This window comes from Pseudorasbora parva, chromosome 2 (genome assembly GCF_024679245.1).
Source record: "Pseudorasbora parva isolate DD20220531a chromosome 2, ASM2467924v1, whole genome shotgun sequence".
Taxonomy (NCBI): Eukaryota; Metazoa; Chordata; class Actinopteri; order Cypriniformes; family Gobionidae; genus Pseudorasbora; species Pseudorasbora parva.
The window spans coordinates 25,542,933-25,566,045 of NC_090173.1; the positions used below are offsets into that span (position 1 = coordinate 25,542,933).

Genomic DNA, 23,113 nt, shown 5'->3' on the forward strand with positions numbered 1-23,113 from the left:
AAAATATTTAATTTTACAAACATTATTATTTTATGCAAAATCTGTTATTAGCCTCTATTTTCTTGTATTCTTTTGTCTCTCCCTAGTCTATACTTTGCTGCAACACCATATTGAATATGGATATGGTGCTTTCACATCTCTAGTTTGGTTCATTTGGTCCGAACCAAGGGCAAACAATTATACATATTCTGTTCAAAATGACAGAATTAAAACATTTTGGGTGAACTATCCCTTTAAGATGTTGCATCTTTGAAACCTGGCAACATTTAAAAACTTAATTGTGAAATGTCTTTTTTACATATCAGATTATGTTTTCATATTGCTAGTCATATAAGTGTGTGCTGCAGTCACAGGAGTCTAACAAGCTTTATTTGTTTAGATTAGTCTAAAAACTTCTGACTGGTCGATGATCTAGCATTCATGCTCTGCTCGTTGTCCGAGCCTACAAATCCTGGACCTATTGGGAGCAGTAGTATATTCCTGCACAACCGGAGGCTGCAGTTTCAGGACCGCAATTCTAGGACCCTCGTTTTTTGTGACCGCGCCACCTACAGAACTGGATGATATAGCGGTGTGCTGCAGTTTCAGGACCTCAGTTCTATGACCCATGTGGTTTAGTTAGTAGCCTACATAGTATAAAGATATTTAATCTCAGGAGTATATTTTATGTGATTTTTATTTTATTCAAAATGCATCAGAGGCTAATTACAAAGTGTGCAATACCTGCTTTGAGTCACAATTTTAAATTTAAACACATTAATTTACACAAATTATAATTTTAAAATGTATATCAATCTTTAAAAAAAAAGTTGAGTACCTTAAAAATCTTAGTTTCTTGAATTATACTGTATATTGATTAACCTCCTTAACTTTAACTAATTAGTTCATTATCAGGTAAAATAAAGATGGAATCAGTATATGCAGTCACTAAATTACAGTCAGATATTTTAAAGATTGTAGAGAGGCAAGACAAGACTCAAGAATGTTTGAAGAATATATATTTATGTCATTTTTGCAATAACAACAGCACCAAAAAGACCCCTTTTTTCATCAGTTGCCTCACAGACGGAATGGCTATATATATATATATATATATATATATATATATATATATATATGATTTAACACTTGTGCACTGTTGGAGTTGTAGAGAGAGAAAGCCAAATAGAATATTAATGTTACTCATGTCTAATTCCAAACTCCAAATTTGTAAGTATATAAGAGCAATACCCACCAATTGAGACCATGGTACTATACAGTTGAAGCTGCATACAGCGTGATGAGGCAACTATTGTAAACATTTCTTACTTAGCTAAATGGATGATGACTGAAAGTCATTATACTAATCTGGTGAACATGGTAGTTTTGATAAATGAGCCATGACACAAAATGAACTGTAGATGGTAACATACATTCAATAAAATACTGCACAATTTATAAAAACCAGCAAGTGTTGAAAATACAAATATATATTGTTATAATACCCTTCTATTTGGAAGCGCTCCATCAAAAGAAGACACCACCACTTTCTAATGAAAGCCATGTCCATCTGAAAGATGTGTGACATTGACAGATACTATATAAGCATATACTTATATAAAAAAATATATATATAAAAAAAACACTGAGACTCTAAAATTAACATGACAATCCTGCAGTCATTTCCACAGTGATGGCGTGGCAATCCCTAAAAGCAAAAAAAAAAAAAGGTAACATAGGCTACATGTCAAAAGCCATTGCCATCTCGGTTACATTATGAAATCTACATGATATGCAGAATGGAATATAATAATATTTGTTTGAAGTTGCTAAATATGCATTTATTAATCACTGCAATATTATGCCCAGTCTTTTCAGTCCAGCTCCAAGGATAATAATAAAAAAAAATTGTGCAAGATTCATACAGAATTATTTTTATTTTTTTTAATTAAAGGATTCATTTTAATCTTTTTAATCCTTCGCAGCAAAAGTACAGACTATAAGAACGTAGCCAAAGTATAAATGGCTGAACTTGTCAAACATTATGCATCATTTTGACAGGCTGATATTGTAGTGCAACCAGGCAGTCAGAGCAGTTATGTAAGAATATTTTATTCTTAACTATGGTAAAACAATGATTATTCAGGAAGTTTCCCCACTAATACAGTAAGCTACAGGTAAATCACACACCCTTACACCAACATTTGTCATCTTTTTAAGTTTAATAATGTGCTGGCTAGATGTATTATAGTCATTAAAAATCAAAAAGGATTTAATAAATCATGGCCACGCCACGATCAAGAACATCATAGTAACTAATAAAACTAGCACACAAATTCTTAATTTGTGTGAATTTATTCTTAATTCATAGTTAGCAGCTCACTTTAGTACATTTTGTTTTTCGTTTAAACGTTATAAAATAAAACTAGATTGAATATCGGTACTTACAGTCTGATCAGTGTCCATCGTCCATCTTAAATTAGTGTTTTGGTGATTCAATTCGGTAGGTGGTGCTGTCACAAAAAACGAGGGTCCTAGAACTGGGGTCTTAGAACTGGGGTCCTGAAACTGCAGCCTCCGGTTGTGCAGGAATACCCTTCTCATTGGGAGAGAAGATACGAAGTACACGAGGACTAAAGGACGTCAGTACAAAACTCAACCTCAAGAGGACGCTTTTTATCACAGAGCGGAAAACTAGTTCATATCTCGTAGCATAGAAAGTGTAGAATAGATTAACACAATTATAATAAAAACCAGTGATTTCAATTAGGATATTAATCAGGCTTGGTACATGAATCTTGTGTTACGTGAAATACAGAGAAAAAGAGTTTGTGAACCTTTATATAAACAAAAAATAAGTGCAAAATAATCAAATGATGCAAACAGCACATGGTAGTCAATGTTTTCTTTTATTTATTGTTACAGTAGCCTATTGTAAATTGAAATTTACTTTTCAAAAATTCAGGCCATCCCCACCCGAACAGAGGGGCGTGGCCTGTAGCATGTCAGTCAAATGTGTGAGGGGTTTCAAGGCTCTTACACTCAGTTTAAAAATGAAACCATATCAGTTCAATGCTCTGACTTCCACACTGCAATCAGTGCAGAACCCAACCAAAACACCACCATAACCAAACCAAAAAAAACGTTATGCTTTGAGCCGTTTTCCTTTAATCTCAGTTTCTTCAATACGACATCAATGATCCTACCTCTTGAGGCATATACAAGTTTCCACTGAGATTTCCTGAACAACATGACAGATTTAACAGAATTAAGAAGTAAATTACTTAGTCATTTAATTATGGTCAAAATACATGTAGTGAAATGTTTCCCGTCTCTCTGCGAAACGGGCTCTGGATTCGTTACTCCACTGGCGCACTCAGTAAAAAGCTGATGGTTGCTAAATGAACCAAAAACCATTAAACAGTTATATATAATACTTAATTATAAAAAGAAATGCCGGGATCACTTAACATACCGTAAGTGAATCCAAAAGAATTTGGCAGCAAATGATGAGGTTTAAAGTCAGACTGCACAAACCACTGATACACATGCATACTCTGCTCATTCACACAAACGCATTCACACTCACGGTAATGGACATGTCCTGGGTAAGAGATGACAGTTTCCTGTTTCCTGTGAAGGGCTTCATGATGTGGCACGTTGTGGTTGGCCATGAGGACTGGAGGTGGTCAAATAAAAAGTAGCCCCTATTTTGTTTCTTCTATTTTTTGACGCTCCCTAGTCCTCGCCTGCTTTCATTCCTCGCACAGACCCCTGACTACGCATCTGAAAATGAAAATAAACAGATTTTGAATAATAACGACACATACTACCATTCAAACATTTGGAGACGGTAAAGTGTTTTATGAACGAAATGAATACTTTTATTTAGCACAGAAACATTAATTTTACCAAAAGCGACAGTAACATCATTTTTATTATGTCCTTTTGAACTTTCTATTTATTAAAGAATCCAAAAAATGTAACGGTTTCCTCAAAAATAATATTAAAGGTGTCATGAACTGGCTTTTGAAAAAATTTTATACTGTTGTCTGAGGTCAACTAATGTTTGTGTGATTTTTACATTTAAAAACATCATAACTAATAAGTAATAGACTATTTTTTTACACTGGTTTTGAGGCTCTCTCCTGAATGCTGGGTTTTGATGGGCGTTTCACTGGAGACTTGGAAGTTAACGCGCATGGTTAGGATTGAAGAAGATTTGAATATTTAATGAGATTCAGCTCCCCTGTCAGAGTTCCTCTCACATGAGGGAGGGGTTGTTTTGAAAGCGGCAACCAGAATGATTCAAGTACATCTTTATCAAACAAACACAATGATTTATTTCTCATCCACCCGTGACTAATTGGAATATTATTTCTGTATTACTTGGCCCGCACAATCGGTGGATATAAGCACATACCGTGCACACACACACACACACACACACACATTTTGGTAGCCCGTCTGGAAAACGCATAGCCCCGGGACTACTATTACAAATAAAAAAGACGTTTTACTCACATTACTTTGTTGCATCATTCCTGTCAGATCCATATATACATATATAGAAGGCACAACATTGTGTTTTAATCTCAATATGTTTGCAAATCCAGCGTGACCTGAGACTTGTTTACAATCGATTCCACAGTGAAATGAAGTAAACACAACTTCATTAAAAATAAATTAAGTATCACACATTCCTAATATTATGATCCGAAGGAAGCTTATGCAGCGACTGTGTTCTTCCACAATATCTTGCCAATCTTCTTCTGCATGTTTATTGCTGCTGGCTAGCGATCCGAACAGCTCAATGTCGGTGGGCGGGGCTACTGGATTAGACGCGCTGTAGAGGTGTGTTTTGTCGTGCAGTAACATAAGAATGAAGCTCACGATTGTTTTCTGGGCCTGGTATAAAAGCTTTTCTCTGACTAACAAGGAAGTTTTCAGCTCTCAAACTTACAGGATATTCTTATATTACAATGACTTTTTGAATATCTAAAGCTCAAGGGAAAGTTGATTTCTCAATTCATCACCAAGCACGTGTTTTCAATTAATTAACTAATATTAAAGGACAACTCAATTTAAAGGAATTTTTAAGTTTATCTTGATCGTTATACCTTTGTGAGTACAGTCTATAGGAGAAAAAAAAAAAACGAATCAGATTGGTGTTTGCAACACGGAGTTATTACAGTTAATGCCCAGAGCCCCCATTCAGCTAACACGGCAGCTATGGGGGCATAAACGTAAAGGGTCTCTTTGTGCCTCTTAACCGACACGAAATGCAATTAAAATGTCTGTCCAACATGAACAGGGCACTTACATGACAACGAGATGCGTTTAGCCACTTAGCCATTGTTTAAATTCACCTAAATAGTGTTTTAGACTGCTAGCTGCAGTCTTGCGCTCAAGTTCCATGGGAACTCATGCAGCCTTGGTGAAGATAAGATTCTTTTTTTTTTTAAACATAAAAAAAAAAAAAAAAAAAAAAAAAAAAAATGTCTAATCAACCCACAACTTTTGAGCATTAGTGCAAGTCTAGCATTAGGTCACACGTAACTGACAAGACAAATATAATGCAAATATAGTAATATTAGAGACATCTCATTCTCCATAATATTCGGTTGCTGTGGGCAGAATTGCATTGCATGGTTTCTAAAGAAAAACATACCTGATCCAGCTCCCTTTGTGTCTCTTCCTCCATCCTACGAATGTCATCCATAGTAAGGTCCACCCAGCGGTCCAGCCAACAAAAGAGCTGCCGGTGGAAATTAGTGAAGAGCCTTTTCTCCTGCTACTCAGACAAAGAGACAAGAGGTTAATGTTACTGTAAGTATAACAAAGACTTATAAACACCTGATAGCAGAGGCTAAATTTTCATGTAATGAAATATATCAAACCAGAATATATTCAAATCAAATTTGTTCACGTAGCAGTGTTGCAGAATTGCAAAATACAAATGTTAGTACACAACCAGGAAAGATAAAAATGGGGGATATTTTTTAATAGATTATGAGTGTAAGTCCAGCCTCTTTGTGTTGTTGATGAGGAATCCTATAGCAGTGCTGATGAATCACCTTATGAATGAAGTTCTCCACCCGTCCCTGCAGACCCCACCAGCGAAAATGAACTGTCACCAGCTTATATGCAGTCATATAAGGACAGTTACCATTATGAAGCTCTTTCTGCAACAGGCAGAGAGATTGATGCATGAGGAACAGATAATCGATAATCACTCATTTGGACAGTATAATAACATATAGCATTTCAATGTATGTAAACAGAAACTGCATAAAAGACTGTGAATGTGAATATCAAATGACAGAGGCAACATCGCTACACTATTGACAAGAGACAATGTTTTTTGCCAATGAAATTTAACCATTGTAACGCACCTTTAGAAGGCAGCATGTGCATGCATATGAATATACACTGATCAAGCATAATATTATGACCACCTTCCTAATATTGTGTTGGTTCCCCTTTTGCTGCTCTGACCCGTCGATCCATGTACTCCATTAGATCCCTACGGCAAGATGTTAGCAGCAGATCCTGAGTCCTGAAGTTGTGAGGTGGGCCTCCATGGATCGGACTTGTTTGTTCAGCACATCCCACAGATGCTCGGATTGGATTGAGATCTGGGAAATTTGGAGGCCAAGACAACACCTCAATCTCGTTGTTGCGCTCCTCAAATCATTTCTGGACAATTATTTCTTTGTGGCAGGGCGTATTATCCTGCCGAAAGAGGCCAAAGCCACCAGGGAATACTGTGTCCATGAAAGGGTGTTCATGGTCTGCAACAATACTTAGGTAGGGGTACACGCACGCACCTTGGCCATCCATATGATGTAAAGGCAAAGGTGATCAGACCGGGCCACCTTCTTCTATTGCTCTGTGATCCAGTTTGCTCTGATGCTCATGTGCCAACTGTTGGCACTTTCGGCAGTGGACAGGGGTCAGCATGGGCACCCTGACTGGTCTGTGGCTTTGCAGCCCCATATGCAAAAAACTTCTATACACTGTATATTCTCTCACTGTGACACCTTTCTATGAGAATCAGCATTAACTTATTGATCAATTTGAGCTACAGTAGCTCATCTGTTTGAATGGTCCACACAGGCCAGCCTTCGCTCCCCATGTGCATCAATGAACCTTGGCCGCCCATGGTTCTTCACCACTGTTCCTTCCTCTGACCACTTTTGATAGATACTGACCACTGCAGACCGGGAACACCCCACAAGAGCTGCAGTTTTGGAGATGCTCTGACCTATTTGTGCCTTTTAAACTCGTTCAAATCCTTACGCTTGCCCATTTTTCCTGCTTCTAACACATCAACTTTGATGACAAAATGATCACTTGCTGTCTAATATAGCCAACCCACTAACAGGTGCCGTGATAAAGAGATAATCAGGTGTTATTCACTTCACCAGTCAGTGGTCAAAATGTTATGCCTGATCGGTCTATAATATAATGCTAGCGAAAGGATGACAGAAAAAACGGATACTGTGTTAACTGTGTCAAATCTTTTTTACACATTAAAAGTGGGAAAAAATTAACTTTCATTAATGTTGACAACACAGCACTAATGTATTAAAAAAAAAAAAAATACACACATACATATATTATATATATATATATATATATATATATATATATATATATATATATATATATATATATATATATATATAAATATGTGTGTGTATGTGTATGTGTATGTGTGTGTGAGAATATGCCGTGTTTGTGTACCTTCCATTCAGGTCCCAGAGGTCCTCTCCCAGTTTTCTCTGAATGATAGATGGCGGGGTCCTCTTCTGGTTTGTAGTCCTGAGAGATGAATGAAACAGTGATGAAAAGGGAAAAAGCAATGGGAGTTTATGATGAAGTAAGAGGAGAATATTGAAGAAAAAAGCAGATCAACAGATGATTCTGTGCTTATAAGATATGGATTTTAGTTAAATCAGGACTTTAAGCCCAACATGAGGTAAAATAAGTTTAACACTAGATATCAATAACACAAATGCTAGACAGTATCAGTACAGTTTTCTTTAATGCCATGTCAGCATCTGAGGCTATCTAAAAAAACTTAATTACAAAAAAAAAAAAAAAAAAAAAAAAAATTATATATCAGGGTTCCTACTCTGTCATGAACACCAGATTCAAGGACATTTTAAAGCACCTTTTATTTTATATCAAGCACCTATCAAATTCACATCCCAGCATCTGGAGTGTCCTGAAAGACCTTTTACAGTACTTAATAGTTTAAACCCTCCTATTGCATTTGCATCCATTTTAAACTGGAAGAATCATTTGCACATAAATGCATAGTTTACGAAAATGTAATTTTGGAAACATATTAAAAATGTTTGCAGCTCTCTTATATTATTAATCATTACTTGAGTAAAAACATTATAATATAGAGAAAATAAATTGCAATTGAGTGAAAAAATATTATATGGAAGCTTGTTTCAACCTCTAAACCAAAAAAGTAAACAAGACTTCTAATTTTGCCTATTTTCACAGAATTGCGAGTTCAAAAGTCCGAATTGCATGTTTGTTTGTTAGAAAAGTCAGAATTGTGTAATGAAAACAAGTTTTTCTCTCTCAATATTGTAAGTTTATATCTGAGAAAAGTAGATATAAACGCAATTGCATGAGTTAATTTTAAAAGGAAATTTAGAATAGTCACAATTCCGACTTCATAAATTGTAACTGTGACATATAAAGAATATATTCTTAGTCTATAAGCACAATTGTGGCTTTTTATCACGCAATTCTGACTTTACAATTAGGATGTGATGGTGAGGACATATTCCCAACGGTTAATCGACGACAACATGTGACTAAAGTAAAATGTGCACGGCCGCTCGGCACTCATAATGGTGTGGAACTTGCAAAGAAATAAATGTAAAACAAGCCAGTGGAAACACAATGAATGACAGTGCAGCCATAAAATGTGTGCGCATTTTATTTTCGGATTTAGAATTAACACCAGTTCGGGGAAGGGTTGCTTGAATGGTGGGTTCATTAGCCTATTATTATTAATGAAAAACACAACAACAAAATAGTACACTCGCTTAAATAGGCGCTTTTACATTTCGCTTTTAAACCAAATCTTTCGCCACCATCTCGTCATTCAGCACCTCACTCTCGTGATGAATGAAATCTGACTTAATTCGGCTCATGCTGTATTAAGCAGACAAGTTCAGTTTTTATTGTAGTGTCTGTTCTTTAAATTACGAAAATTATTTTAATACAATAAAAATACAATTTAAATTAAAACGACGGTGGAGGTGGTTTTGCGGTGGGTGCAGTTCTGCGGTGGGAAAGTGATGTAACCGGTGTTGCGCCTGAACACAGTAACACCAGCAACACTGACTACAGTAGCAAGCTTAGTACCTAGAAATATACTTAAAATTGCACTTAAGTATTCAATCAATCAATCAACTTTATTTATATAGCGCTTTTACAATCACGATTGTGTCAAAGCAGCTTCACAGTGTCAAACAGGATAATATTGCGACAAAATTAGATATGGCTGTACAGTCGTTCTGGAGAAAACAGCGATGTAATCAGCTTATTTTGATTTATCATATAGCGACAATGTTGGCAGATCAGTATTATAGTTTATAGAATTAAATAAGACCTAATTCATACATTTTATTTGTATAATAAGTTGAATAACTTAGATCATAATTTTAGTGTCCCCAACTGAGCAAGCCAAGCCAAAGGCGACAGTGGCAAGGAACCAAAACTCCATCGGGGCATGATGGAGAAAAATAAACCTTGGGAGAAACCAGACTCAGTCGGGGTGCCAGTTCTCCTCTGGCCAATTAACACACCGTGTAAGATTATTATTCTGGCAACCTTACAGGTCGGAAATCATATTGGATTGGAATATTCAAAATTTCATGGTATCACGGAAGAGACGGATTTATTTAGGATGGGCGTCGATTACACAAGAGTATGAAAACATGAAACATCGGAATTATAGCGCCGAAGACGGTGCTATTCTTGACCTGTACTGACAGAAACGTCCAAGTAAGACTGCCAGACTTTTAACGGGCACTAAGAAGAGAGAACATATTACTCCAGTTTAAATTAAACTGCATTGGTTACCCATATGATATAGAGTTCAATATAAAGCGCTGTTGTATGTTCTTAAGTCTCTGCATGGTCTAGCCCCTGAGTACGTTACTGATTTAATCAGCCGCTGTCACTCCAGCAGGCCTCTGCGCTCAAATGATCAGTTGCTTCTTATGGTTCCACAAACACGTTTCAAATGTAAAGGTGACCAGTCTTTCTCTGTTGCAGCTCCTAGCCTTTGGAACAACCTTCCGCTGTCTGTAAAGACCTGTCCTTCATTGGGTGTTTTTCAGAGTGCGCTAAAAACGTATTTGTTTTCCTTAGCTTTTGATAATTCTTTGTAAGTTGTGTATGTCATATGTTTGTATTGTCTTTGTGCTTATTATTTTAAATTTTTCTTGTATACCTCCTGAACAGCACTTTGGTTCCACTTGTGGTGTTGAAAGTGCTTTATAAATAAATGAAGTTGAAAAGTCCAAGTATATTTGGCCTATACTTGTACTCAATCTTTTGATCGAGACATACTTTTATAGTATGTGTTTAATCTTTTGATTGAGTAGACTTTTAAATATACTTTTTTTTCATAGTTTTGCATGCATTAAAACGTATTAAACTTACATTTTTCGAAAATACAGTTTTGCATATTGATATAAAACATATATGTTCCTAATTCTGCATATCTGAATTTTAGTGTAGGCTAGTCCACTGGTAGTGTACACAGGAATTTACTTAAAATCTACTTTACTCTTTCTCCGCCATTGACTGAATTTTCCAGCTATCCATGTTTTCACTGTTATACTGTAGTGGGCGTTATGACATCTAGAATCTCCGGATCAAAATACAGGAGAAGAAGAAGCTGAAAAAAGTGACAAAAGAATGCTTACGCAAATGTAAAATAACATGATCAACGAACATTAAACAGCAAGTAAATCAAAACTACCTAAAGGTACCAAATGAAATGCCAAACCTATGAAGAGGAAGCGACTGAAGTTTTGGAGGTGTTGATGGACTCAATCTACTAAATAAAATCTAGATTTTGATCATCGTTCTGAATCTGGTCAAGACAGTGTTTGACAAAATTGCGATTTTCGCAACTTTTTAAAATGTTGCCTTTTTTTAATGAAACTTACCCACATTTAACTGTTGTTGATATAAAAAAAGAAGCATTAAACTATAATAAAATGTTTTAAAGTACAGTTATAGGTTTATTTCAATATAATACATAATTTTAAATATACAACATACTTTTAAATGTATAAATAAATATACTAAGACTAAGTGGGGCATGTAATAATTTTCGCAAAATTAATTTAAAATTAATTTCAAGCCATTTCAAGGAACAATATTTGTATTTTAAAGGCCTTGAATTCACGTGTCCGAAATTCAAATACTTTCAAGGTGCGTGGGAAGCCTGATTTATACAATAAAATAAAAAACAAGAAAACTGACCAAATACAGCAATTATGAAGGATTTTAACTTTAACATGTGATAAGAAAAATCTAAAATCTTTTCTGATAAAATCTTCATAAATAAGTCTTCCAGTTAGCTTACTTCATAAAAAAGTTTTCTACTTGCACAAATGCAAGACAATTTCACACAAAGACAGAAGTTCAACTCACCACATCATCCACCTGAGAGCGATCAGCTATATCAATCGGCACAATCTCAATGTCCTCCCATTCCTCTGGTGGAAGACCATGAGGCTGCATAAGAGGACGAAAATTTTTTCAGCGGGATTTACTTACAGATGAGACTCTCAGACTGCCCTGTTCATACAACAGGATCAAATAACGTTTGTATGAACAAATAACTGAAGTCAGGCCCCTTTTCTATTCTTGCATTAGCCATGAATAATGCCTCTAACTGTAGTGACAGGAGCTAAAAGTAAATGATGGTGATGCCCACTACCAGAAAGTCTTTTCAAAATTGACAAATGATTCAATAAACAAAAAAATACCATCCATCTTAATTAAACAACAGCAGCTTTTTATTAATCACTTTAAACTAATTACATTTAACAGACTCCACCTCTTGCAGAGTTAAGGCACTGATGAACTGTCCAATAACACTCACATTCTCAGTTGTTCCTATGTCTGGTTTATGCCAGGTTTCAATCTTAATGAAGAAATCATCTTTCATGTACTCATTCTGAAAAGCACAAAGCACAAGAGAACATCACAAACGGAATCCTTTTTTTATTTATTTCAAACTCAGTGTTTAGATCATTTTCAACAACAGCAAGACAAAAGGACCAAACTCTGATTCAGCAAGATGATTTTAAAATGATGATTTCAAAAACACACTTACTGTAACAACTGAAGGTTTCCATAATTGATTTAGTTGTGGGAAAGAAAAGAACAGATTTGTTTGTATGGATCAGTGATTTTCAATGCATTAAATGCAAAAGCAAAAAAGGGTTGAATCATATAATCCCATTTGTATATAATCAATTATTATTCACACATGCTCAAAGGAATGAGTGTTTACTAACTAGTGCGACAGTATGGGTATGCGTTCCATGCTTTCTCATGAAAAACCAGGGCTCCTTCAGGGGCAAACATCTGAATAAAACCGGGAACCTTGCTGCAAAACACAAATCGATATTTAAAATATTAGTTTTAGATTCAGAAAATCAATTACACAAATGCTTGTTTCCTCTCATTTTTTTCAATGTTGGAATATTTTGGGGAAATGTATTCTTTAAAAATATATCAGCATCTGTGGCTATTTCAAGATCAACATTTAAAAAAAAAAAAAAAGTATATATATATATATATATATATATATATATATATATATATATATAGTATATAATATTTTTGGAGTTTACACTGAAACAATAACGGTACAGTTGTTAAAAACCTGCATTTTTAAACCCATTTTCAGTCAAATAAATGTTTTAGTTTTTTTTCCCCTAGGCAATGTCCATGTTTTTTTGTTTTTGAAAGAAGCCTTTTATGCTCACCAAGGCTGTATTTATTTTATCAATAACAGTAAATATGTAAAATATTTTTAGTCACATGATCCTCATGAGAAAACATTGTAATATGATTATAATAAGTGTGATATGATATCGTAACATTATTAGAAATTTTAGCAACGACTTTCATGCGTGGTGACGCATTTAAAAAACAATTCAGGGCTTTGCAATGAATATTTTTTTAATTTTGCTTCGGCTTCCAACAATTATGAAAATGTAATAATCAAGATAAAAATTACGCCTTTACTTTAAAGTGGTGTGCTTTCGCCCCTACCTAAAGGCCTAAACTTAACATCCAAATCAGTCAAATCATGTAAAATGACTGTCGTAAAATGCAGTGTGCTGAGGGACATGCTTTATTTTAAAAAGAGTTAATAAAAGCACATTAAACTGCAAAAGAGACTGATCTCCATATTTACATCCCTTATACTTGTAGAGTTTCAAGTGGGTGCCTAGACACTCAAATATTAGGGATGTAACGATATATTGCAATATAAAACTGTGACGATATGCATCATTGATGGAAACGATATAGAGTTGTTTTATCCAAGGCTCAATTTGTTGTAGTAGGCCTATTTATAAAGTATAATTCCCCCAAACACTAATTTACAAATGTACCACAAATGTTTCTCTGTCATCATGTACTCTCAACATCATGTTGTTTGTCGTTTAACTTCCAAACACAAATGAAGATGTTCTTTATGAAACCTGAGGGATTTCTGTCCCTCCATTTAAAGCTACACTGTGTAACTTTTTTTGTTTATTCTTAGCTAAAAACACTTCGTTCTTTCAAAAATATATGTGCTCATTAATGAACATTTACTTCATTCAAGTAATAAAGTATTCCCGTAAGTTTTTATAATATGCCATTGAAAATACATACGGGTGAGGGGTTTGAATGCCGGTCGCCATGTTGCCCCTCCATCTTGAAAGTGCATTAGCCAAAGAGGGACATACCCATAAACTCAAGCTTCGCTTTTCGCGTTTTAACACTCGATGTGTCGAATGTGAAGAGGGGGATTGCTTGAATCGTCCACAGAGTGGACTAACGAAATCAGAATTGAGAGGAACAGAAACTAATATTCACTGATGGTCATATACCTTTTCACCACTAGATGGGGGAAAATATCACACAGTGTAGCTTTAAAGTCCATTATTATTCCAACGTAAAGCGTAAAATAACTAATCGAGTGTCTAATTCAAATCCAAGTCTTCTGAAGAGACACGAACAATGGCTTATGATGAAAAGATTTACAACAACGCACATACTGTAGTAAACGCAGACATTTAATTGACTGTATGACACGCGAAAACATGAGAGTGAGTAAATGCAGAATTAAAATTCTTGGATGAGCAAAACATTTAAAGTTTGAGAGTGGTAATTTTGACACGCTTTCTTGCAATTAGAATTGTGACAGATTGCATTGATCATCTGAGGCACGCGCTGCCAGAATGAGGCACTTAAAAAGCGCTAACATCATTGAAAGTGGCACTCCTTGGTTAAGACGCAAACATCATTTAAATCACCAGAACACATTTAGTTTTAGTAGTATGATTGTTTAAAGCATTTCAGATGGTTTATTCTTATATGTATAGTGCATTAATAACAGGGGAGGCAGGATGCTGTGAGCCCCGGGAGTGATGCTGCCTGTATTGGAAACATGAGTAATGTGTGAGAGGAAAAAAGGAAAAAGTTCTGGGAATTTCAGTGACATTACAACATTAAATGATTAATGTTCAATATAATATTTAATGATGCAATGGGGGAATATTTGTGGGTAATAATAATAATACACAAATAATAATATTATTTTAATAATAATAAGCAAAGAAAAAACAAACCCTCTTCTTTATGTTGCCCTAAAGCTACACTGTGTAACTTTTTTAGTTTTTTCTTAGCTAAAAACACTTAGTTCTTTCAAAAATATATGTGCTCATTAATGTATATTTACTTCTTTCAAGTAATAAAGTATTCTCATAAGTTTATAATATGCCATTGAAAATACATACAGGTGATGGGTTCAATGCCGGTCGCCATGTTGCCCCTCCGTCTTGAAAGTTTAGCCAAAGAGGGACATACCCATAAATTATTTCGCGTTTAAACACTCGATGGCAGTCATGAACGAGGTCGAACTGGAAGCCATGTTAATCTTGGACTAAATCGGCCACCGTATGAGTTCAAACGAAATCGGAATTGAGAGGAACAGAAACTAATATTCACTGTATTGTCATATACCTTTACACTGCTAGATGGGGGAAAATATCACACAGTGTAGCTTTAATATATCGGGTTACATATCGTATCGTGAATTCAGTATCGTAATATCGAATCGTGACATGAGTGTTTCGTTAAACCCCTATCAAATATACACAAAAATATATCAAAGTGTTCGTCTTGGTAAATATTTAATTTAGTATTTGACAGTGAGTTATGTCTTCAGCAAATAAACAGTTGGAAAATAAATCGGATGCATGCCTTTATATTAGATTTGTAAATTTGGTCTTAAAACCTAAAGCAAATACCTGCTGCTGTCTTTGTCATCAATGTTAAACAAAAGACAAAATCACTCCCTGGTCTTGACTGAATAACTTAAGTAGTTTTACTGAGAATCAATGTATATTTAAATCTTATCTTTCCGGCCACAAACTTTTGAACCATAGAATATATTTCACTATCGCAGTCTTATTGATCAGGCGAAACCCGCATGGCTGTTAACATGTTCAAAGCCTTTGCACATGCTCTCACCTGTGTATGTGGTAGATCTTGTGGGTGTACTGGCCCTTCTCGCCATCCTTCTCGTATGGTTCATTTCGGAGGACCTCAATCCCTTCTCCTCCGCCTGTGTTGTTCTTACTGGCCTCTGCAACCGAGTACAGTTGGCCAACCTGGTACTGAGAGGGGGGGTAAGGGGGTATTACATAACTAATGGCAACTGTTCACAGCACAATAGAGATAAACAATGTAATGCAGAAGAGGTGCTGCTGACTCCATCAAACTGAAGGGAGCTGTCTAAATATTTGCTTGAGCAATAACAGAAGCACAGATTGTCACTGATCACAGAAGACAGAGCAGCCGGTTATTCTAACAGACTCTTTTTTCTTACCTCTTCTACTGAACATGGCAACAGCACCTGGCTGAAAGTAGAATGGGATAGAGGTTAAAAAAAAGCTAAGAATAATTTATTATCTCATGTCATGGACACTGCATCGCGGCGCGTTGGTATAACGGGCGTGTCGTTAGCTGGCCCCGCATTACTGTACGATAAACCAGCGTTTTAACAACCAGCGGAATTTTAACTCAAAACTACTCTTATTAAATGTTTATCCAATCACGCGTTTATGAATAGCGGCGCTGGTGGGAACACGGTCCATAAAACACACTGTAATGCTGTATTAGGCAGGCTAAGCGGTTAGCGCCGACCAGCACACCCAAATCACGGGCTTAAAATCCTCTATTTATTATGACATATGGGAATATGCTTTAAAAAACGACAGACGCGTGCTGCAAGATATAACGCAAATGAATCTAGTTAATGCATACTGTAAAAGCCACTCACTATTGCTTGACGAGTACCATCCCGAATCTGGACAGAACGGTACATTCAACAACAGATTGCGGTCGCCGGAAATGAGTCGTGCGCGTCATCAGTGGAGAGAGGCGTGAAGAGGACGCGCAGACCAGAGGTCTGAGGACAGAGACCATGATGGGAAGGGAATTTCGTGGGATATTTGTTGTTGTTGTTGTTGTTTGTGGGGAATTTCGTGGGATAGTGTCTCATAGTGTTTATTTATCTTTGGTCATAAGCAAAACTGTGCAAAGAAAATTACATTTTCTATTTTAAGATGGTTTATAAACATGACCAAATGGGAAAAAAAATCTTGATATATTTATTTATATATGTATTATTTATTTATTTATTTATTATTTTTAACGATACTGATTCAGGAATATATACATAAGGATACTGAATTCATATTTTTGCGATACTCAAAAACAAAAATTTACTGTTGATTAAAATGCTGGATTTGGGGTGGAAATTAAAAGGACTTGGTTCTGGTAGCATAATGCACAGGACAATGGTGATACCAGAATAAAAATATTCATGATCCTGAAGCTGAAAATACATTATTATTATTTTAGACGAATATGCTTGGTTTCTGTCACTGACTACTAGATACAGTGGGTACGGAAAGTATTCAGACCACCTTAAATTTTTTAACTCTTTGTTATATTGCAGCCATTTGCTAAAATCATTTAGGTTATTTTTTTCTCTCTCATTAATGTACACACAGCATCCCATATTGACAGAAAAACACAGAATTGTTGACATTTTTGCAGATTTATTGAAAAAGAAAAACTAAATATCACATGGTCCTAAATATTCCGACCCTTTGCTGTGACACTCATATATTTAACTCAGGTGTTTTCCATTTCTTCTGATCATCCTTGAAATAATTTTAAACCTTCATTGTAGTCCAGCTGTGTTTGATTATACGGATTGGACTTGATTAGGAAAGCCACACACCTGTCTATATAAGACCTTACAGCTCACAGTGCATATCAGAGCAAATGAGAATCACAAGGTCAAAGTAACTGCCTGAAGAGCTTGATTGTGGCAAGCCACAGATCTGCCCACGGTTGCAAAAAAATGTCTGCTGAACTTTAGGTTCCTAAGAGCACAGTGGTCTCCATAATCCTTAAATGGAAGATGTTTGGGATGACCAGAACCCTTTCTAGAGCTGTCCGTCCGGCCAAACTGAGCTATCAGGGGAGAACAGCCTTGGTGAGAGAGGTAAAGAAGAACCCAAAGATCACTGTGGATGAGCTCCAAAGATGCGGTCGGGAGATGGGAGAAAGTTGTAGAAAGTCAACCATCACTGCAGCCCTCCACCAGTCTGGGCTTTATGGAAGAGTGGCCTGATGGAAGCCTCTCCTCACTGCAAGACACATGAAAGTTTGCTAAAACAAACAAACAAAAAACACCTGAAGGACTCCAAGATGTTGAGAAATAAGATTCTCTTGTCTGATGAGACCAAGATTTAACTTTTTGGCCCTAATTCTAAGCGGTATGTGTGGAGAAAAATACCACCTGTCCAATGCAGTCCCAACTGTGAAGCATGGTGGTGGCAGCATCATGCTGTGGGGGTGTTTTTCAGCTGCTGGGACAGGACGCAATTTAGGGAAAGCTGAGTGCGGCCAAGTACAGGGATATCCTAGACGAAAACCTTCTCTAGAGTGCTCAAGACCTCAGACTGGGTCTAATAATAACAGCTAAAATAATGGAGTGGCTTCACAACAACTCCGGGATTGTTCTTGAATGGCCCGGCCAGAGCCCAGACTTAAACACAATTGAGCATCTCTGGAGAGACCTGAAAATGGCTGTTCACCAACATTTACCATCTAACCTGATAGAACTGGAGAGGATCTACAAGTAGGAATGGCAGAGGATCCCCAAATCCAGGTGTGTAAAACTTGTTGCATCTTTCCCCAAAAGACTCAGGGCTGTATTAGATCAATAGGGTGCTTCTACTAAATACTGAGCAAAGGGTCTGAATACTTAGGACCGTATGATATTTCAGTTTTTCTTTTTTGATAAATCAGAACTGATTCAGAATGTTTTTCTGTCAATATGGGCTGATGTGTGTACATTAATGAGAAAAAAAAATGTACTCAAATGATTTAAGCAACTGGCTACAATATAACAAAGAGTGAAACATTTAAGGGGGTCTGAATACTTTCCGTACCCACTGTATATATAAAATAATGTAGGCTGTTTTCTACTGGTAACATAAGACATTTGTCATTATCAGGACCCACAAATATAGCCCCATTTATTATACATTTTATTCAACACTATCTATAATAATGTAAGGTAATTCAGACACTAAAAAGAAACTTGAACACCTTGTTTTGGTGGTCAATGACTTCCATTATAAGAACCAAAAAAAAAAGAAAAGAAAAAGAAATTCATACGGGTTTGAAATGACTAGCGAATGAGTCTATAAATATCTCAGCTGTTTATTATAATTCAGTTAATTTGGTTTATTTTTATTACCATCTCTTTCACCCAGACTGCTGTGAAAGACACACTTTTACGTGTTTTGTGAGCTATTAAGCCTATGTTTTTCACTGTTGAGCAACTAGCCTATATGTCATTGAGCCATTGAGCCTAGGCCTACTATATCAAAAGTCATTCAATTTTAGCCGAGGATTTGTATATTAAAAAATATATATAAGTAAGAAACATTAAAATAAACAGTTGAACCAACTTTTATGTTTAATAGTTTATTGGAAATGTTAAGAGAGAAACCTTAAAGTAAAGTTAACTCTTTCATATGGAATATGGCACAACATTAGTGCATGCAACTTAAATATACACATTTCAACAGTCAGAATGTTGAACACTTAAGTTTCTATTCATTTCTTAACATGCAAATGAAACATTAAATAATATTCTTATACATTAACATGTACTTAGATATTCCTAACAAAAATGCTATTTCACAAAAAATCCTCTAACTGTAGTAGGCTACTGGCGAAACTGTTATATATTCAACAATATTATATTGTACTCAAAAATATATATTCAAAAAAAAGAAAAAAGTAATTTAAATGCAGTACCACAGAAAATGATTAGTGCGCCAACATACTGTCCAAATAAATGGTCCAAAAATTCTTATAAATTAGGCTTATAAATGTTAATTGAATAAGAAAGGAATCACATTGGTAATCTCATAGCTAATCCACTTCCTCAATAGTGGGTCCCTGAGGACCAGCCCCTGAGCTGGCACCTGGCTGAGCCCCAGAACTTCCTGTTGGCATCCCACCTTGGTAAAGCTTAGTGACGATTGGGTTGCAGACTTTCTCCAGCTCCTTCAGCTTATGTTCATACTCCTCTTTATCAGCCAGCTGGTTGTTCTCTAGCCAGCTGATAGCCTGGTTGCACTTATCTATGACATTCTTCTTGTCATCCTCACTGATCTTGCCTTTCAGGTTCTCATCTTCCACGCTGCTCTTCATGTTGAAGGCATAAGACTCCAGGGAGTTTTTGGCAGCAATCTTCTCTCTTTGCAGATCATCTTCAGCTTTATACTTGTCTGCCTCCTGCACCATTCTCTCAATGTCCTCTTTGCTCAGTCTGCCCTTGTCATTGGTGATGGTGATCTTGTTCTCTTTTCCAGTGCTTTTGTCCACCGCTGACACGTTTAGGATTCCGTTGGCGTCAATGTCAAACGTCACCTCAATCTGAGGGACTCCACGCGGTGCAGGTGGAATTCCTGTGAGCTCAAATTTACCCAGCAGGTTGTTGTCTTTGGTCATGGCCCTCTCTCCCTCAAACACCTGGATCAGGACACCAGGCTGGTTGTCTGAGTAGGTGGTGAAAGTCTGGGTCTGTTTGGTGGGGATGGTGGTGTTGCGTTTGATAAGGGGTGTCATGACTCCACCTGCGGTTTCAATACCCAGGGACAGTGGCGCCACATCCAGCAGCAGCAGGTCCTGGACATTTCCAGATGTGTCACCCATGAGGATGGCGGCTTGCACCGCTGCACCATAAGCCACTGCCTCATCAGGGTTGATGCTCTTGTTCAAGTCCCTGCCGTTGAAGAAATCCTGCAGAAGCTTCTGGATCTTTGGGATTCTAGTTGATCCACCAACCAGAACGATGTCATGGATCTGAGACTTGTCCATCTTGGCATCTCTCAGGGATTTCTCCACAGGCTCAAGTGTTCCCCTGAAGAGGTCTGAGCACATCTCTTCAAAGCGGGCTCTGGTGATGGACGTGTAGAAGTCGATGCCCTCGTACAGCGAGTCGATCTCAATGCTGGCCTGAGAGCTGGAGGAGAGGGTCCTCTTGGCCCGCTCACACGCTGTGCGCAGCCTCCTCAGTGCCCTCTTGTTCTGACTGATGTCCTTCTTGTGCTTCCTCTTGAATTCTTCTACAAAGTGATTCACCATGCGGTTGTCAAAGTCCTCGCCACCCAGATGAGTGTCTCCAGCGGTGGACTTCACCTCAAAAATGCCATCTTCAATGGTCAGGATGGACACATCAAAGGTGCCTCCACCAAGGTCAAAGATCAGGACATTACGCTCTCCTCCTTTGCCTTTGTCAAGGCCGTAGGCGATGGCTGCAGCTGTGGGCTCGTTGATGATTCTGAGGACATTGAGCCCAGCGATTACTCCTGCATCTTTAGTGGCTTGCCTCTGGGAGTCATTGAAATAAGCAGGAACTGTGATAACAGCGTTTGTCACCTTCTGCCCCAGATAAGCTTCAGCAATCTCCTTCATCTTCACCAGGACCATAGAGGAAATTTCTTCAGGATAAAATGTCTTGTTTTCTCCTTTGTATTCGACTTGAACCTTTGGCTTTCCTCCATCACTGATGACTTGGAAGGACCAGTGCTTCATGTCAGACTGCACTACTGGGTCATCAAATTTTCTGCCAATCAGCCTCTTGGCATCAAACACGGTGTTGTTGGGGTTCATGGCCACCTGGTTTTTAGCTGCATCCCCAATGAGCCTCTCTGTGTCTGTGAAGGCAACATAGCTGGGTGTTGTTCTGTTCCCCTGGTCATTGGCGATGATTTCCACTTTTCCGTGCTGAAACACCCCAACACAGGAGTAGGTGGTGCCCAGGTCAATCCCAACAGCAACTCCTTTTGCAGATGACATCTTTCACAGGTAGTTAGCAGATTACTATAAAAGATATAAAACCACATACATTTTATTATTTAAAAAAAAACATATATATTGTAAAAGAATAATAAAAAAGAATAAAAAATAGAGCAGGTATCAACATTGACGTGTATTTAATTGATATTTGAGGCCATAATAGTTATAGGCTTTTTTTTTTTTTTTTTTTTTGATTCGGGGGGCAGATAGATAGATAGATAGATAGATAGATAGATAGATAGATAGATAGATAGATAGATAGATAGATAGATAGATAGATAGATTTTACACGTACCCATTTTAAACGCATTGCTAATTAACTACACATTCTTGAACACATTCTCAGAACTGTATATATTTGCAAGATAAATATTCACGAATACAGCTCTTATATTTCTGCCCGTTTTCGCTCGTGTGACTTAGCCTACTGCAGCCTCTTTTTTTCTCCTACAGACAGACAGAAGCGTGCGGGCAGCACAAACAAACGCGCCCCTATTTTAAGTCAATAAAGGAAAAAATACTCCAAATATCTTGTGCTATTTTTGTGATTGTTTACGGCATTCTACAGCCCTTTATCAAAACTTGAAACACATAGCCCCGTTTGAGACAAAACAGCAGGTACATAGTTAATATAAGTGAAATAATAAAGAAAAACGAAACAGGAATAATAAAAATATCCTTACTTGAAAATGCTGTAGTCGTAGAAGCAGGCTACTCTAGCGTCCGTTCTTTTCACGGTAACTCAAATAAGTTCTGTGAAAACACTGAAGCTCCCCGAACTGCTCTGCTGTTTATATGCAGAACCCACATGTTCTAAACAGTTCTCGAACGCTCGTGCTGAGATGACCAATGAAAAGGCGAAACACGGAGACAGTTCCGCCCACGGCCGGGTTTCTATGGAATCTTCACGCGCTTTCTGGAGCATTCGATTAGATCATTAAAAACTTGTCTAAACAAACGTATTCATCGTATATTATATAAGAATTAACATTTGTATTAGGCTATAGTTATAATAACAATGTATAATAAAAAGTATAAAGCAATGCTAGCCTATGTCTGAAATGACTATAACATCTAAAAATGCCGGTGAAATAGGTTAGTTTAGTTTATTTGTTTATTTAACAGGGACAATACGCAACACAAATGTTGTGCCAGAGTTAGCTAGGATAGCTTATTTGCATCTGCGGTCTCTGGGCAGTAGGCTGATTTTCAATACAGTTAGCCTACAGCATTCAATTACAATCCAAGAAGGGGGGGGGGGGGGGGGGAGAGAAAAAAAGAATAATAAAATAAACAAATAATATCATATAGAAATATTGAATCACATAGAAGTTAATATTTAAAAAAAATGATAATAATAATTAATGATCACACAACTGATTTTCCTTAAACCATA

At 36.8% G+C, this 23,113-nt stretch overlaps 2 protein-coding genes across 2 annotated transcripts; both read right to left on the reverse strand.

The window, feature by feature from the left end:
- Positions 1 to 2,869: 2,869 nt before the first annotated feature.
- pitpnbl (phosphatidylinositol transfer protein, beta, like) lies at positions 2,870 to 16,731 on the reverse strand. The gene is made up of 11 exons (XM_067428878.1): positions 16,604 to 16,731; positions 16,151 to 16,181; positions 15,793 to 15,938; positions 12,558 to 12,649; positions 12,374 to 12,381; positions 12,140 to 12,214; positions 11,686 to 11,769; positions 7,729 to 7,806; positions 6,057 to 6,164; positions 5,651 to 5,773; positions 2,870 to 3,765 (listed from the first exon to the last, which is right to left on the reverse strand). Exons 1-11 carry the CDS (start codon positions 16,690 to 16,692, stop codon positions 3,718 to 3,720), a joined length of 882 nt encoding a protein of 293 aa, XP_067284979.1. The 5' UTR covers positions 16,693 to 16,731; the 3' UTR covers positions 2,870 to 3,717.
- Positions 16,732 to 19,625: 2,894 nt separating this feature from the next.
- On the reverse strand, positions 19,626 to 22,532 carry LOC137038534 (heat shock 70 kDa protein-like). The gene is made up of 2 exons (XM_067413186.1): positions 22,401 to 22,532; positions 19,626 to 21,741 (listed from the first exon to the last, which is right to left on the reverse strand). Exon 2 carries the CDS (start codon positions 21,715 to 21,717, stop codon positions 19,786 to 19,788), a length of 1,932 nt encoding a protein of 643 aa, XP_067269287.1. The 5' UTR covers positions 21,718 to 21,741; positions 22,401 to 22,532; the 3' UTR covers positions 19,626 to 19,785.
- Between the last annotated feature and the right edge of the window lie 581 nt (positions 22,533 to 23,113).